Below are 19133 nucleotides of genomic sequence, written 5' to 3'. Positions count from 1 at the left end.
GGTAAAAATCGATCAAGCTGGACCTATATTCCCTGGCGCAATAATATAGTTAACAACATGTCTGAACAAATATTTCTTTACCTTGTATGCCCTGTTTATCATCAAAAATACACTATTCATTCAAATAGATGTTGGTCTTTGTAAGTTTATAGAAAATATTTGTTTACTTGAAGTTCATATTGTAGTTTAAAGTTTGAATTTGCACATTGACTTCAATGCACCAATAGATTTTTTAATATTAAGCACTAATTGGGTGTACTGTTAAGAAAAAAAAATAAAATTGTTCTATGGCAAAATTTAATTCAGGTCATGATCAGAATGTTTTGTTCAAAGATTAAATGCCAAGTTCAATTCTGCGGTTGAATGACATCAAATGCGAAGTCAGAAAATACTCGGCAAGAATAATATTGGATTTAAATAATTATCTTTACATAGGATTAACGACATGAAAGGCAGAAAAGGACTGCCTTCCGGTTTTTTCCTCTTAAATTTAAAAAATCTATATTTTCTACATAGTTGATTAAAGTTCATTTCAGGAGGGGGAAGATAACTATCGGGATCAAACTTTCGTTCTGTTTTGAAGAAGTGAAAATCCCCGTCAGACTGGATCCTCCACTTTAAATAAATTAACGTTGTTTAATTGTTTTAGAATTGAAATACTTTTAAAAGTGCATGTATTCTTTAAATAAACCGAAAAATATACTCATTATCGAAAAACCTCAAAACGCTTAGGAAAAGGGTAAATTTCTATTGAAATCCCCCCCCCCAATTATATCACATTGTTGGGGTTGATACCCTCTTGACATAAGAAAGTCATCTGGGTTCTGTTTTTTTTCTAATTATTGGTGTTTACATTAATTGCTTTTTTAATAAACCTTTTTCAGCAATCTTCTCCCGAAAATTCATTGAAATATGAATATTGCAAAAGAACATTTCTTTCAAACGCCTTCAAATATATATCAACGTATCTTAATATATATATATACATGTGTGTATATATATATATATATATATATATATATATATATATATATATATATATATATATATATATATATATATATATATATATATATATATATATATATATATATATATATATTTATATAATGACGGACATTTTCCTGTATGAAATTCGTTACGTATCGTGAAACAACAAATCAGAAAAAGATAATCTAATATTCTTCGTAAATACAAATTTAAGCATAAGCCTTACACATATCAAGAACTTGTAATTATGACAAGTGGCTTGCAAGGTACTCACATTTTCTTTTTTTTAAATTCTGTGTATTATTATCACCAAAAAGTTTTACAATTTGTTTTAAATTTGAATGTTAAAATCATATTGGTATGATTCTCACACTGTTAAGATTCAGCATCACTTTTAATCATATTAATGATATCATTGTAGCATTTTGTTGGAGCATCTAGGCCCCAGATGAAGTCGAGATGTTCCCATTCGGGTATGTTTTTATTTGATCTGACGTTTTTCAGTTGTGGGAGCAGACTCTTCACATCTGTAGGATCTGCCAACCAGTCATGTCCTCCAGAAAAAATGGCTACCGGTGTCTCCATGTTTGTGACGTCATACAATGGAGGTGTCGTCTTAAGAAAGATATTCATACAATTTTATGATACATATAGCATCAATGTCATTTAGGTGTCTTTATCTATGCAAGATGTGGTAAACAATACCGGTATTATACTCATTCACTCGTTAAATCCACTTTTCATAAAATACATAATAGAATTAAGAATACATTTGCGCATTCTTTAACATCTCATTTTAAAAAAAATGTTAAATTATTATCTGAAGTAAAGTCTACCTGATTATAATGTTTCATATTTTCTGCAGCAGAACCATAATCATACATCAGAAAATTGCCATACAAAACGGCCTGTAAATGATTTTTTTTAAAAACTATAAATGGATATACTCTTGCGTAGCTAATGAGCACATCTAATGTTTTTCAATTTCCTTCTTAAATAAATTCAAAGCACATCCCACAATTTTTGCTTTTATTAAAGAAAAATTTGCCTAGGGACATTTAATCAAATTAAAATAATTTATATAAGCAGAGAAAATGATATGGCGGAGCAGGAATATTGATCTAAAAAGTTTGAATAACAGAATTCAAACTTTGCTATGAAAGACGGACTGCTACTCCAAATCAAAATTAACGAACGATAACTCTAATCTAACCTGACTATAGTGGACAATATTCTGCACTGACGTCCCGGCCGGGTGATCTCTTACGTACACAGGTATACGAGACTGGGAAAAAAGTAATAAAAGAAACGAAATGAAACAGATATCAAACATACCTTCCTCAATTGAGTAGTTTAAGAAACATATTCTTAATCGAATGCATGCTTATTTTAGTTATTTTTGATATTCAATCAATATGCAAGTATAAGTCAACCACTCATTCAAAAATTTCTCAGCCAATTGTAATATTTCTACTTTGAATTTTTTACGAAACTCAAAATGAAAAATCATTTATTCCAGTATCATGAATTCATACTATGTATGGATGAGAAAATAAAATTTAAAATAAATTTCGGTATATAATTCGTTATTTTATTTCATAACTGATGTTTGCCATTTGCCACTCTCTTTTGCCATTTTTGAATACACAACAATTAATCTTGGAATTATACTTTGTTTCAAAAGGTTGGTGTATGGTAATCTTATTTTTTCTAATAAATAATTAAAGGGCTTGCCTAATTGGTAAATTACTAGTTAACTGATGTGATACGTAGTATTCAAGAGTTATCTCTCTTGATCCTGTTTTAGGCAGTTGAAGACAAACTCGTATATATAAAATAGGTCTAACAAGATAGAGCACATGCGCTGCATGACGTCAAAACTGTTGTTTATAAAACAAGGTAACTCAGAACAATAGGTTAACTAAATACCCCTGTCACATAGAAAATAAGGAAACAGAAGAAAGGAAACCATAGTCCACCTAAAAGCATTAAACGACAAATGATTAATTGTTAGCTCTGTCACAAAACAGGAACCAAGCAAATGTTTTAAGGTTCTTCACATCAATCTATTATTTTCTCATTCTCCCAATAACTCTGTTCGGATGGTGACCTTCCTCAAGTCCTACCCAGTGTCAACAGCCAATCTGTGAGACATCGCAGCTGCCAAAATGCTTCTGCTACCAAGACATGCTAATCGGGGCTTTTTGAACACCTGGCTTCCACGTAAAAACGTTCAGAGCAAAAGACTTCTCATCTACCTGTTTTCTATAAAAATTATATTCAACACAAAAGTACTCCGGAACTGATATGAAACGAAAGACGGTTGAGTTTCTAACTGAAAATATCTATGTGGTTTTTGGAGTCCGGTCTTCCAGCAATCTTTTGGAATTCTCATGGGTACTATCTGTGCCCCGTTATTAGCAGACCTGTTTTTTTGTATTCCTATGAAGCAGAATTTATTCTGTAGAAAAAGTTTCTTGCTGTGGCCTTCAATTCAAACATATTGATATATCGACAACATTTTATCAATTAACAATTATATCGTATATTCATTTTTATTCCTACTTTGATTCGATATATCCATTAAACTCGGAAAGACACCACAGAGTCTAAAACATCTATTTAATATTTGAATATTTGATGGCAAACTAACAACTCAACTTTCTAACGCCAACTTCCCTTATTTATGTAGCAATATATTATAATCAACTGTATATAGAGTTTATGTCTCACAGTTAATTGGATACGCTAGCGCATAATTTTCTAAAACGAGGCAATTTATTGACAAATAATTTGATGATACAAGGATTTCAGCAGTTTCCTTTACACTCTTTGTTTATGATGTGGATACTAAAAAATTCCAAGGAACTGTTGGAACATTTGAAATCACAAAATTTTACCAAAATCAACAACATAAAAACTTACGACTTTTCAACTTTATATACAACTATTCCCCACGATAAATTAAAGTCCAGAATTTCTGACATGGTTGACAGCTGCTTTTTCAATAAAAATGGAACTCGTAAATTTAATTACCCTGTCATTGGTCATTTGCAAGTTACTTTGTTAAAAAACAATCTGATTTTACACACAAGTACTCTGAAGTTGACATTAAAAAGATGCACGAGTTTCTGATTGACAATATCTACGTGGTTTTTGGAGACCAGGTCTTCCAACGATCTATTGGAATTCCCATGGGTACCAATTGAGCCCCGTTATTAGCAGATTTATTTTTGTATTCATATGAAGCAGAATTTGTTCAAAATCTTTTACGTGAAAAGAAGAAAACACTTGCTGTGGCCTTCAACTCGACATTTAGATACATCGACGACGTATTGTCAATTAACAATGGCTATTTCCATTCTTATGTCGAGATGATATATCCCGGTGAACTTGAGATAAAAGATACCACAGAGTTTGACACATCTGTTTCATATTTGGATATTTTATTAGAAAAAGACATTTATGGTAATCTAACAACAAAGCTTTATGATAAACATGATGACTTTAACTTTTCAATCGTCAACTTCCCTTACTTATGCAGCAATATACCCTTATCACCTGCATAAGGAGTTTATATATCTCAGTTGATTCGATACGCCAGAGCATGCTCTACGTATGAACAATTTCGAAAACGAGGTAAGTCATTGACAAACAAGTTAATGAAACAAGAATATCAGCAGTTTCGTTTAAAGTCATCATTTCGTAAGTTCTATGGTCGATACAATGACCTTGTCAGCAAATACAATCTTTCATTCAGTCAAATGCTGACTGACTATTTTCATACTAATTGTTAGACCATTATTTACACACTGAATTGTCGATGGATTTTCCCGTTATTTCCCGATCATGACAAGGAGCACACGGGGGGTGCGACTGGTCGGCAGGGGATGCTCACTCCTCCAGGGCACCTGATCCCACCTCTGATGTCTTAGAGGTCCGTGTTTACTCTGCTCCTATTTTGTAATGTTTAATGGACTTTTGAGCTCGAATACTGTTCGTTATCTCCACATATTTCATAAGGTCTCATCCGAAAGACCCGTGACTATCACTTCTAGTGCCGGGCGCTTGGCGAAGGAATAGTCACCACCTATGTTTATGTCATAGATTTGACGCGAAGAACGAAAATCGAACCCAGGCCTCTTGATTATGAAACAAATGCCCTATTACTAGGCTTCCGTGACCGGTCGATTCAGTATGAAAATAATAGTCTACAAATTTTATTAAATACGTCAGTCAGCATCCAACCAACGACAAGTTGTAATTGTCAAGAAGGTCATTGTATTGTCCATAGAATTTGTGAAATGTTGACATTAATAAGATTGTTGATACCCTTGTAGCAACAACTTATTTGTCAGTAACCTGCCTCGGTGTAGAACTTGTTTGTACGCAGAACATGCTTTTGCGTGTCTAATAAACTGGGAGATATGAACACCATATGCAGGTGACAAATGTATATTGCTTCTTAAGGGAAGTTGACAGAAAAGTTAAAACCATCACGTTTATCATAAAATTAAGTTCTTAGTTTGTTATTACTGTCTTTCTCAGCATATCTCACAGTACAGAACCTATTTTTAGACACTCTTGTAAAGGTTATATTTTCTGACTAACTGTCCACTTTGCAGCAATTTTTCATTAAAAATGATTCATTTTGAATGAAAAAATCTAATAGAAAGAAAGCAGTAAATTTTTTTTTAATATCTTGTTTGAAAGGAATATGTCACATGCCTAAATTCTGACATAATTTACTGTCATTTAGATTGTGAATATTAATGTATCTGTTTTTAGAACAAATATTACATGCAAGCTGTCGAAACTTACTGTGAAGTCTTATGTCTTCAACTTTTTCATTATTTTTGTTTGCTCTCAAATATTAAAAACCAATTCTTTTTTTTTTTTTTTTTTTTTTTTTTTTTTTTTTTTTGAGTGCTATCGAGTTTGAGTGACTTGTGTCAGAATTGGTACTGTCCTGAAATTGGTCGCGGGCCAATATGGCATTTAATGAAATGTCATATTTCTTACAATTATATCTGATAAGTCCTGCACTAGTATATAGCATATTTTCATCTCTTTCTTCGTGTTCATTAGGAAATATTCAATACTTTATCACTATCGTGAAACAATGCTAAAGGGAATTCTCATTTGTGTTTTGTCTGGTTTTTAAATTTTTGAGTTGACTACTTACTATGTTGAACTGAGCAGAATCGTATCCACCGAGAAGAAACAAGATATTCTCACATATGATTTCAATGGTCTTGCGTTTGCAGCTATCCTGAGCAAAGAGGGTAAATAGTCCTTTGTTCGGCAGAAATTCATCTTTGCCAAGCAGATCGGAAAGAATCTGAAACGATATGTTTCACTGATGTAAAAATTTCACTTTGTATATTTGTTTTAGACTAAATTTAGGATAAAATCATACATTGTTTACTGAAATTTACAATTAATGCCTAGAATGCTAGTAAATGATGCACTTTGTACTGAGGTTTTAATTATATACCAAGCTTCCAATATCCACGTACTCTAGTGCGTACACATAAATTTGGCATTGCACCGTACACACGAGACTTATGCACTTTTAAATGATAAATTCTATTATTTACTTTATTTTATATCATGAGAGGATGATAACATAGGATAGGTACATCATATGTTTAAATTTATGAGCAATCATGAAGGATAAAGGGATTGTTTATGAAATTTTCTACACGCCAAATTTGTCTAATTATGCATGTTCTGATTTTAAATAAGGTTAATTGCACAAAGTGTTGTTGATTTCCATTGAAATATATCAATACGTGACAAAACGTCAAACAAAACTTATTTATAACACGTAAATTATGATTCTGAACCTATATTATTTTTTATTCTGAAAAGCATCAGAGAGATATAAATATCAGGACAGTGAATGTTCACCATGTACCTCATTAAAAGTTCAAAGTTTCCAATGCTGAACGATATAAATCACCCAGTAGAGAACAGTTACTTCTAATGCTAAACAATATTTATCACTCAGTAAGGAAGAGGTACTCGTAAGAATTTTTTCATTTTGTCCATGCAAAATTCATATCTTACAAATGAATTTAAACAAGAGTTTTATATGCAATATGTATATATATTAAATCTGTGATTTAATGATTGGTGATAATTTCATTTTTTTTTTTTTTTTGGTTGTATAAATCCGATTTCTAAAAAAAGTAAACCCCAAATATGTGTCCGATCAAAAGGTAAAACAGGAGTTGCGCGATGCCACAAAATGTATGTAATTAAGATTTTCTGAAAGTTTCATTTAACTGCATTCAGTAGTGCAAGAGGAGTTGGGGATAAGATTAAGAGGCGACTACCAACAAGTGTAATGAAGGAAAGGAAGGATGTATAAACGGACATCCCCATCACTATATACCTCCTACTTTTCAAGGGTATAAAATGATTATGAAAAGGTAATATATTCAGAACATTCTCTTTACACCAATTTTGAGCAGTTGAGCTCACCAAATGATATCCCCTGCTCCCATATGAGTATAAAAGCGAAGTCCATCTTTGCTATGGAAAAGCACAAATATTTGTGCGATCAAAACATAAGTAGAAGGTGCATAATGACAATGTGTAATAAAGATTCTGTGAAAGTGTCAATAAATTTATTCAGTGGAATAGGGGAAGTTGTGGGTAAGAAGGTATAGGAGGAGTTGCGGATAAGAATTGGGTGCCGCAAATTGTAACGAAAGGACGCAGAAATAAGTGCGTAAATTTGAAGTCTTGTACACATTTGAACATCATTTCATCCTTCAGATTTTCAAATTCCTACAAAGGCTAATGCACTTGTACCTGTGCAGTGTTCGCTTGTTAGTCCCCTACCGGTGAAACCGGAGGGGACTATAGGTTTCCTCGGAGTCTGTCCGTCCGTCTAGCTGTCCCTCTGTCTGTGTGTCAGTCTGTCCCACTTGGTTTTCCGCACTTTTTTCCTAAATGCTTGCAGATATTGAGCTGATTTTTGGTATGTGAGTGTATATTAATAAGTTACAGATCAAGTTTGAATTTCGTTCCGCTTCATTGATTTTTTAGGGAATTACAACCTTTTTAATTTTCAAGGGTTTTCCGCACTTTTTTTCTAAACGCTTGCAGATATTGAGCTGATTTTGGTATGTAAGTGTATCTTGATGAGTTACAAATTAAGTTTGTATTACGTTCCGCTTCAATGATTTTTTTGACGGAATTACAACATTTTAAATTTTGATGGGAACCAGATTACACTTACCAGTAGGGGACTAGTATTGCTAATGCAATACTCTTAGAATGCTTGTTTAATTTCATTTACTGTAATAGAAGTTTTTTTTATACAATCCATAACCTACCATCCAGAGTCAGTAGTGAAACAATCCAAATACGTATGATGTGATGCGTACGTTCCTTAATATTCTTGACGGTATTATAATTTCAAAATGCGCGTCGAATAATTTTTGTACTCACATTTATTTGCACTTCCTCATTATTGTTTTTGAAGGGATGGGTAGATGGAAGGACTGCAGAATGACTGTGAGTTGTGCAACGCACTAATAAAGATGTCCATTTAAAATTCATGCCTTTGTCGTCAATAAACAACTTACAATCTTCTTGTTCCTTTTAAAATTTTCAAGGAACCTTGTGAAGAAAGGGGGTTTTGAATAAACTATATTGTGTACATTTGTGTAAATAATTTTTAGTGTGTAATTATTCTTTATGCTTACTCCTCGATGGTACCCAATCATACCTCTGATTTATTTTTAGAGGTCCGTGTTTGCTTTGCTCCCGATTTGATTACTGTTCGTTATCTCCATACTTCATGCTACATACTGGGACCTTAAGTATGTATATTTTTAGTGGTTTACTTATATCATTCATTTATAAATTTTCTTTTCATGAGAGCAACTTCATTGCATATATTCTTTACAAATAGGGTTGAACACCAAAATGATTCATTTGGCCAAAAATATTAGCCGCAATAATTAATCTTAAAAATGTTATTGACTAATTAAGATTTTTCTGAGGATTTTAAGTGACTGAAATGGAGGCAAAAAGAACCGAAGGGATGAACATCCTTGTTTGCCATTTAAGAATATAGCTAAGATTTATTCAGCATTCCGTGCAAAAAAGATTTTATTACCTCGTAATCTTTTGCAATTGGTGCTAAAAACCGAATCGGGCTTTCACATCCTGAGAGATTCGCCACTGGAGCAAGGGCAAAGAAAGTTTTAACCTTTTTTCCAAGTTCAATATCTTGGCTGAACCCGGCAAAGGCTTGTTCAGTTCCCTGAGAATGCCCGGCATAATACATTTCAGTGTTTCCTGTTTGTTGTAAGATATAGTCAATCATTGCAGGAAGGTCGTATTTTGCCATTTCGTCCCAGCTACAATTAAAGAAAAGTGTAAAAATTGTTTTCTTTCTAAGAATTGGTTTAATTCATGACGCTTTGAAGTTAATGTCTTTGCGGTTTGAAATTGATATTCTGTTATTTGGGTGCAGTCATCTAAAATCAAAACGGCAGATGTTTTTCTTTGTGTCAGTAATCTAAATCTAGAATATGATCGTGTCTAGAAGGACTCTGTCAAGGCTGCTAGAACAATGGTGTACATAAAACTCAAAAATTATGTTATAAAATGAGATATTGTATTCAAAGTCTTTTTTCTTCGTCAATGAACCCAAAATATTCTAAGATTAAGGCTTCATTATGATAAACTAAAACAAGATGTGTGTATATATATATATATATATTTCAGTTTAATATATGATTCAATGTCTGTGTTTTGAATAATATTGACTAGCTTTTCGTTTTTCACAGCACAATAAACAGAATTTTTCGCACACTTGTTGTCCATTAGTATAGAAAAAAAAACTATGGAAAACGTGCTTTGTCGGGATACTCATTCATTATCACATCGCAAAGGCCAAGGTCATTGTAACCGCCCTTGATTCAGATTCTGAAGGTCCGAGATGTTATGATATTTATTAAAAAAATGTAATGCATCATATGTGTTCTAAATCTTTTTGTCTCTTCTTTATCAACTATTCTAAATATTATAGGAATACGTCTTCCATTACATTTTTCAGAATTCCCTTCTGTGTTTCAGTATTGTTCGTTTTCTCATTCTCTAATTTTCTGTTTATTGCTATAAAGGGGAAAATGAGATCAGAATAAAAAAAAAAAGGTGAAGATAACAAACAACAATCGATCTCAAAAAAAAATCTATAAACAATACAAATCTGTGAAGAGGGCATAAAACACGGACCTCTGGAAATTCCAGAAGCGGGATTAGGTGTCAAGGAGGAGTAAGCATCCCCTGTTGACCGGTCACACCCGCCGTGAGACGTATATATTGATCAGGTAGGCGGAACATTCCATAGTCAAATTCAGTATAAAAACAAAATCCTAACAATTGGTATGAAACAAAGGAACAAAAACAAGAAATGGAGCTTGCTGACAAATTCCAAGATACATTCTATACACAAATATACACACCGAGTACACTTGGTAATTTACTGAACATTTTGTACAAAATAGCATCTTTTGACCCACTAAAGAAGTAAAACCATGATAGTTTAGAGTTGCATTTTAGAAAAATTAATATTTCCTTCTCTGTATTCCATTCTGAAGATCAGGAAGATCTTTTTAGAAAACTTTTTCTCTGCAATAAATATTGATTAATAATCGCTAGAAAAATAAAGACTGCACTGTCTGAGCGCATAAAAATGTGTCAGAACTAGGTCGAGGTAATAACATAAACGGTCTGTGGCCTTCTTTCAAACGAGCAACAGTTATGTCTAATTCAAATCATTTAAGATAACATTAAAGCGAATTATTAGGCTGAATTGAATGACATTTTATTCACTAAGCTAAAGAGCTCTCTAGTGTATAAGTGTAATTAAAGCAAGACGCTCATATGTCATATACTGTAACGCTCACGCAAGAATTATTTCTTCCTCTTACTACGTACAGTGAGCCGCAAGTCATGGCGTCAGTTGTATATTACAAGGGCTATTATGTGCAGAAAGTCAACCAAGACATATCAGAAAGATTGGCGACTTATTACGTCACTATTTTACAATTATTTTGAAAACAAATATCATGTTGTAAATTTCGAATTTACTAGGTGGAGGTAAATGCAAAATTTACAACATGATAACTAGATACCATGTTGTAAATTTTGCATTTACCCCCACCTAGTAAATTCAAAATTTATAACGTGATACAAAGAACAAGACATTCTACCGTTTGAATTTACATTTTAATTCATTTCCAACTGCAATGATACCTTTCATCTCATTCTGGACAGTCAATCATCACTTTGATCTATATATATTTTTGGTACAATTTATATCGAACAAAAGGCATTTTAGGTGAAGATTTTAAACCAGTCCTTTTATTTGTTAGAAATGACAATATAGAGCGTAAAAAAGTGATAAAAATCAACATTCGACTTATTTAAGTTTCTTACAGACACTTTGCTTCTTCGTATGGCAATACTTGTACTGTTACCTGAATTTCCAGAAGCGTGGGTCATTTGGACTGAGGTTGACATGTCCCCTTGAATATTTGTTGCCCCTGTTGTTGCCGAGCCAGACGTCAACGCCTGCATCAGCTAGCATGAAACCGAGGCTTTCATTGGCTAGGTTCTCCACCCAACAAGAGGAACAGGAAAGGAGGCCATGTTGTAAGAGTATTGCAGGTTTTTCTGATATATATATGGACGTGTTTAACAACAATTTAAAATGAGTGATTGCAATAAAAAATGTCGTCTGATTATCCTGACTAAAGTCGAGATTAATTTACCTTGTTTCATCGGAACTAAAGATTTTCAAATGGAAAAAATATATTTCATAAAGCATTGTTAAGGAAATCTACGTAGCTTTAATATTGTAAGTGGTACACAGGGAAAAGAATCTCAAGTGTCAAACTAATAATTTCTCGAAAAAATACACCACTTGAGTAAGCTGAAAATCCAGTCTGATCTTTTATATCCGCTTCTCGTTATCGTTACATATACTGTATCGGTTGATACACATTAATTTTGATTATGTGAACACAAGAATAAGTCAAACAGGAAAGAGAAAACCTAGAAAATCTTTGTTTATATTTTCAAAAGAAATTGACCACATTTCTCAAGTCATTTATGTAACAGACGGCTTTGGTGAGCATGCATTGTGAACATTAATTATTTCAAATTATTTCCAAAGATTGAGCTCGAGGTTGATTGATACGAGTAATTAATATACTCGATATAAATAGGTACGTGACATACGTCTTCTGAAATATACAAGGTTACATATTAAATAAATGAATTAAAACAAATACAATAACCGGATTGTGTACACAGGTTTACAATACAAGTTACTCTACTACAATAGACATTGACAACCAAATGGATGAAAAATAATAGGGACTGAAATAACCTTTCAAATTTGAGGACTTCTTGCCGTATGGAATTCGCTGAAGACTTAATATATAACCATCTTTGGTTATTACGTAGTGCTGTTCGCATGGATATCCTTTACTTGTAATTAGCTGTGTCTGAAATTTAAACCAAATTACTTAACACACTGAGGACTTACTAAATATACATAAACATTTATCAATTACCAAACTGCTATGACACCAGTAGCAAAGCTTTACATCTGATATTTGTTCATATAGCATTCCATTATTTTTTTACTCTTGATTAATTCTATATGTGTTTTTGGAATCCTGTTTGTAAGATACAATTATTGATGATTTGAGATTTCTGATTTCTGAGATTTCTGAAGGTTTTTGCATCATTCTGTGTAGATGGGAAAAGTATCTAACACATAAGTCAAATAATTTTATCTGTTTCTTGGTAACATTTTAAAGTTTGAATTCATTCCAGTCAAGGGTTCCGAAGTTAATAGCCAGGGACGATTTTGTGACAGTTACACACAGATAGCTATGTCAAAACCAATAAAACAACGGAAGGAAACTGCAGTAAATGTGTTCAAATTCTAATGCTGGATCTAGAACACATTTTGTTTAAGTTCGAATTATTTTGTATAGTCAAGTAAATGTATTTCATAAATATACATGAACATCATTTTCATGTATATTGATAATACATGTATGACATGTTTAACGTCATAAAAAAAATTCTCTATATGTTCACTATAATTCTTTAAAATTAAATGTTCAAAGGTGTACATAAGAAGCTTATATTCCTCCAAATGTTAAACACGATTTTATTTTAATATGATGGATTGTTTTAAATTTTTGTAAGGTGTAGGGAATTTAAGAAGCTGAAATATTCCTTAATACGTTAAACACGATTTTGAAATTTGAAATGCATGCTTCAAGACTTGCAGTAAACTTTATCCTTTTCATATATGACCACGTTCTTGTAACCAGCAGGGAACTTACCACGTTTCGCAATTCATCAGGATCGACATTAACTCCATTTTGCTTTGGAATCTCAAAATTATCCACCAAAACTGGAGAACTTGAAACAATATTAAACAAAATCAGTAAAATAACAGTTCTATAAATCATGTTTGTTATAATCGTCAGCTTACAACTTTTAACAAGGATCATACAATTTTATCTACATGCATAAGATATAATATGTTATCTTGTTTGTCTGCTTTATTCAAACTGTACTTAGTGTATTATCCTCATAATCATTAATATCTCTGTGTTACTTGACAAACCCGATACGTGAACTTACATAAAGATTAATATTTTAAATGATGGAAAAGTTAAATTTAGAAACATAATGAATACACCGACTTTAGAATTTTTATCTGTATAATGAAGTTTACGCTAAAAATTTTGGTGATCGAAGACGATTACTAGTAACTGTAATTTAGCATCATCAGTTCATTTACGGATTTGAGTCTAATTTGAACCTAGTGTGGAGACTCTTCAACGAACATAATTATGCAAATAAGAAGAGTATGTATATATTAAACATAAGATATCATTATCGTCTTTGTGGTTAGATAGAATGTAATTTTGTGAAAAATCAAAGCAGCAATAAATTAAAACTCTTCTGTCATGAATGTGAAAATAGAAAAAAAATGATCGAGGAGGAAGAGTATAACTTTTTAAAAGTATTTCTAGAAGATTTCATCTCTTACATAATTTGTTTATGGTACATGGAGGCAATCCCAGTGGTAAATATGTATATAATCATTAAAGTTTTTTGATAAATTCATATTACAATGGAATAAAGTTAGAGAAAATACAAGCTTTATGATTACCTTTCAGAGCACAAATAAGGTTTATATTTTCTCTGCTATTATTTATGTAATGGCTTAAAAGAAAAATATGGCATTATATACAATGTTTACATTGAGTACACTCTATTCATAAATAGTTTTTTTCCTTAAAATGGCTCATGATGAAGTCTTGCTCTTTCTGAAGAATCACAGAATTTCTTTTTTTCACAATTAATAACATACTTTTTATAGCTCCAAACTTTAATTTTTCTTTAGAAAAAAAGCATTATACTTTTAAAAATGGCAAAATCATTGACTTACTCGATTTTTATAACCTTCTTATTTTGCTATTTTTCGTTGAAGAATCAACAGCCACGCATTAAGTTCAAATTTGCGTCAATATCAACATTATTAGACTTACGCATTATAAATATATCATTTTCTCTCGTTGAAGTTCTGTTTAACCTGTTAAAAAAAATTAAAATAGAAGATAAATAAGCATACCGCAGCGTATTTTCACTCTAAATTATACATGTACCTAATTATACCTATATAAGTCATTCATTCAAAACCCTTTTTTTCATTTGTCTCATAATTTTGCACGTCACAAAACATTTTTTAATCTTACTAAGTATTTAATCAAAATGGGTTACATTATGCAGAATAACATTTTGACAATCCATGATTAGAATATGGATAATATGAATGTAAATAGATGCTAACATTGAAAACTTTGGGTACATTTTATCATTGATTTTAATGTGTGTATAGGATGTGTTTTATGAAGTAAAACAATAATCCCCCAAATTTTTATCATTTTAGAAATTTTTTTTTTCTTAAAATCTAGATTTTTTAGACTCCTCTTTTTCAAATAAACAGCAGAGGTGCACCGACTTTTTTTAACAATAGAGAAAAGTAACGCGTGAGGGAGATGCCAAAAATATTAATATCAGAATGTCAAGAAAGCGGTTAAACTGCTCAGATAAAATATGGCTTGTATCTGTCATATATCTATATGTGTAACTTCCTAAAATTATGTAAATATTTCCATGAATTAATTCTATAATTTTCCAGGTATATAAAAACATGGTTTTGAATGGAGTGTTCCTTGAAAGGTAAGTAATCAGTGGTTTTGGTAAATTTGTATCTTAAAGATCTATAGAAAACAACAAATCGTTGAACTTATATTTAAACTGTTTTAAGAATAATATCAATACAATAGCTAAAACAGTTTCTTTATCTACAAAATAACATTTAAATTGTACTGGTGGTAATTATTAATTTAAGATGTCATTGTATATAAATTGAGAAATAACCATGTATTTTTTAAATTTGTGCAAAATAAATTCTTTTAATGCCTCATATGTCTTTGAAGCAGCGTGTCAATAATTTATACGCAACTTAAATTTTATTATCCTATTTGTAATGTTGGTATGTCACATCAAAATAAACAAACACATGTACTTGCTCATTTGGATAAATCTGTATATAAAAAGTTGTGAAAATAAAAACTGTAGATTGTCTAAGAATACAAATTTAATTTTCAAAATATAATAATGCTTTCCCTTCATTATCATTTTCAATTTATATTACATTTTCGAAAATCAAATTTAGTCATATTGAAAACCACATATTCTATATAAAAGATGCCTAATGTTAAGGTATGATTTTTCAAAATTTAGGGTTTTCTGACTCAAGCAACAATGACGTTATTTGTGATATTTCAAAACGATTTCTTACCAAGAAAATACCAATGAATCTATTAATTTGATATACATTACGTACATTATATTACATTATAATTTGAATGAGCTGAATAACAGAAAAAACTTTTGTTAAATATTATAATAAGCATTTTTGAAAAAACGCCGTAAATGTTTTTTTTTTCAAATTTAAAATGAATTAAAATGAAATTTAACATCTCTTTGCTTTATCATCTTCTTCGTTATTCAAATAGAACAAGACAACTTAACGCATGAAATGTTTCTCTCTTTAGGTTGGGTCTAGTACTGATATGTGTTAAATTTCGTAAATGAGAATTAGAATTTAAATGAAATTTGGAATTTGATTTACATTATGACTTTGTGTAATGTAATTACATATACTATATATATATATATATATATATATATATATATATATATATATATATATATATATATATATATATATATATATATATATATATATATATATATATATATATATATATATATAAAAGTATGTATATATATCTTACATTTCATATCAAAGTAATGATGTTCTTAGCACCCCTTGTATGCATTTGGGATATTCAAGGGTATGAATTACTTGGGATATTCAGGGGTGTATCTTAATGCAGTTGTAACGAAAATTCTTATAATGAGTTCGTATTCATATTGAATTTAAATACTAAAAACGATGATTTTGATATGGAACTATTTACAAACAAAAATGTAAATTAAATTCCAATTTTCTTTTAAATTCTTATTCTCATTTACGAAATTTAAGAATATCTGCGAAGTCATCTTTTCAACATAATCTGAAATTAAAAGTAAACATATAATTTTAAAGAACTAATTTACATAGCTGTAATCATGTTAATAAAATATCTTTTTCGAATGTAAATGTTTTGTAATTTTTAAATGAAACTTACAAATCGTCTCATTTTCCGTCTTGGTATGGTTTGGTATTTATATTTAAATTTTATAAACAGATTCTATATCAAAATGAATCGTTATTAAACTGGTCATGATATAGGAGATAAAGAATGTGTGGAATGTCACACATGAGATTTACGCCGTAACAATTAATCTTGTCTACAGGACATTGTACATCTTCTCCTAGTCAGTTTAATTCATTTACATTCTTTCTTCCAGCATTTTCTCAGAAAATAATTTGAAAAATAGCTTCAATTCAAAATTACGCATTCTGGAATATAAAAAGAATGCCGTAACATTTTAATTTTATTTTTAGATATAACCTATAACCAATTTAAAGTATAAATGATAAAGATATGTATTTAATGAAATATGGAGATAACGGACATTCATCAAGCTCAAAAGTCCATTGAAACAATACAAATAAGGAACGAGCAAACACAGACCTATAAAAAACACTAAAGGTGGTATCAAGGAGTAAGCGGTCACACCCGCCATGTGTTCATTGTCATGATCGTGCAAACAGGAAAATGCGTAGAAAATTCAGTGTGTAAATATTTGGCCTAACAATTAGTATGAAAAACGTCAGTCAGCATTCGACTTAATGATAGATTGTATTTTCTGACAAGGTCATTCTATCAACCAAAGAACTTGCGAAATGATGACTTTAAACGAGACTGTTGATATCCTTGTTTCATCAACTTGTTTGTCAGAAGCTTGCCTCGTTTTAGAAATTGTTCGTACGTGGATCATGCTCTTGCTTATCAAATCAACTGGGTCATATTAACCCTATATTCAGGTGATAAGGGTATATTGCTACATAAGCAAGGGAAGCTGAAGTTATCAGTATATCATAAAGTTTTGTTGCTAGATTACCATTAACGTCTTCATCTAGTAAAATATCCAAATATGAAACAGATGTGTCAGCCTCTAAGGTATTTTTTTTATTTCAAGTCACTGGGATATATCGAGTCGACATATGAATGAAAGTAACTATTGTTAATTGATAATACGTCGTCGATATATCTAAATATCGAGGTGAAGGCCACAGTAAGTATAATTTAAAATTATTTATTTTTATTTATTGCTGCTTATTTCAATGCAAATAATGCACTAAAAATCAAGCATTTGGCAAAACATTTTGAATATGAATATTCCTATTCCTACTCATGTTCCACCAGTAATAAATTGATTAATAAAATAGCCACAAATTCTAAGGAAGTGGGTAGGATTGAAAAACGTCATCCGTCTGTTGTGAAAATATTATGAACATAGTTTGAATAATTATCCAAAAACATAGTTGTGAGTCAAATGTTACAATTAATTAACAACTTATTCCAAATATTTTTTTTCGGTTTCCATAAAAATAATTTGTTTTTTGCTCATGGTATGGTATATCTTATACAAAAAAAATATTGAGTTTTAATATGTTTTGTTCTTTTCAAATCTTTGAGTTTGTTCGACGGAATATGACATATCGCCTTGAAAAAAAAATATTTCTTTCACATGGCATCCTGCGTAATTCTTTTGAAATGCATGTATGTTTTGTTATTGCTGAACTGAGTTTGCGTTTTGTAATTCTAACTTCTTTTCTTTCTCATTGCGATGTGTAAAGGGTATAGGCCGCCAATTATTCAATTTTTCGTGATTTGTAGGGACAGAGCTCATGCTTTTCATCAATTTGTTTACACAGTTATGTTATTTCACCATGACGAATCAAAATAAAAATAATTCAGAGATTTCTATTTTGTTTTTAAAAAAAATGATCATATTCGCATTTATCTTTTAAATGCTATTTAATGTTTGATTATTTATAAACAATTCAGAATAAATATTGTGAACAATAAAATTTTAATAACAAACAGATCCTTTTGACTTACTTGAATATATCACTCTTGAAAAGAAGTGTGAATTTGATTAACCCTTTTTAACATAATTAATTAATTTGTCTCCGAAAAGAATACATGTATCAAAAATTAAATTAGTCTTGGTGAAAGAAGTTTAATAGGTCATGAATTTGTTTTCATTGTACATGTATTTATATCTTTTTAATATCTTTTGGATAATAAATTAGAAAGACTTCGTATGAATAAATTTAAATATTATGTTCATTTAAAAAACAAACAGCCAAACACGTGTTCTGCTCAGCTTAAAATTTTCAGGAAAAAATTATGTAAAATTTATATACATTTATTAAATACATTTATATATGTATTTATGCGTTGCATGAAAAAGATTTGGTTATTCTGTAATCCAAGTTATTACTACAAAATTCTTATATCAGGTGTCTCAATAAACAATTGTTTTTTGAA

The 19133-nt window shown here is 30.7% G+C and overlaps 1 protein-coding gene across 1 annotated transcript in view; it reads right to left on the bottom strand.

The window, feature by feature from the left end:
* Nucleotides 1-1336: 1336 nt before the first annotated feature.
* Nucleotides 1337-19133, bottom strand: part of LOC133196126 (lysosomal acid lipase/cholesteryl ester hydrolase-like) — a 34389-nt gene continuing 16592 nt past the window's right edge. The window contains exons 2-9 of the mRNA XM_061332061.1: nt 13386-13539; nt 12413-12530; nt 11499-11694; nt 9128-9371; nt 6176-6331; nt 2204-2275; nt 1827-1898; nt 1337-1605 (exon numbers count right to left, since the gene is read on the bottom strand). Of these exons, the coding sequence (XP_061188045.1) occupies nt 1366-1605; nt 1827-1898; nt 2204-2275; nt 6176-6331; nt 9128-9371; nt 11499-11694; nt 12413-12530; nt 13386-13539 (1252 nt within the window). The 3' untranslated portion in view covers nt 1337-1365. The remainder of the gene's footprint in view (nt 1606-1826; nt 1899-2203; nt 2276-6175; nt 6332-9127; nt 9372-11498; nt 11695-12412; nt 12531-13385; nt 13540-19133) is intronic.

This window comes from Saccostrea echinata, unplaced genomic scaffold, assembly GCF_033153115.1.
Source record: "Saccostrea echinata isolate AGI-Se365-2 ecotype Australia unplaced genomic scaffold, CSIRO_AGI_Sech_v1 ptg000030l, whole genome shotgun sequence".
NCBI lineage: Eukaryota > Metazoa > Mollusca > Bivalvia > Ostreida > Ostreidae > Saccostrea > Saccostrea echinata.
This window is presented reverse-complemented; position numbering and strand designations above follow the sequence as displayed.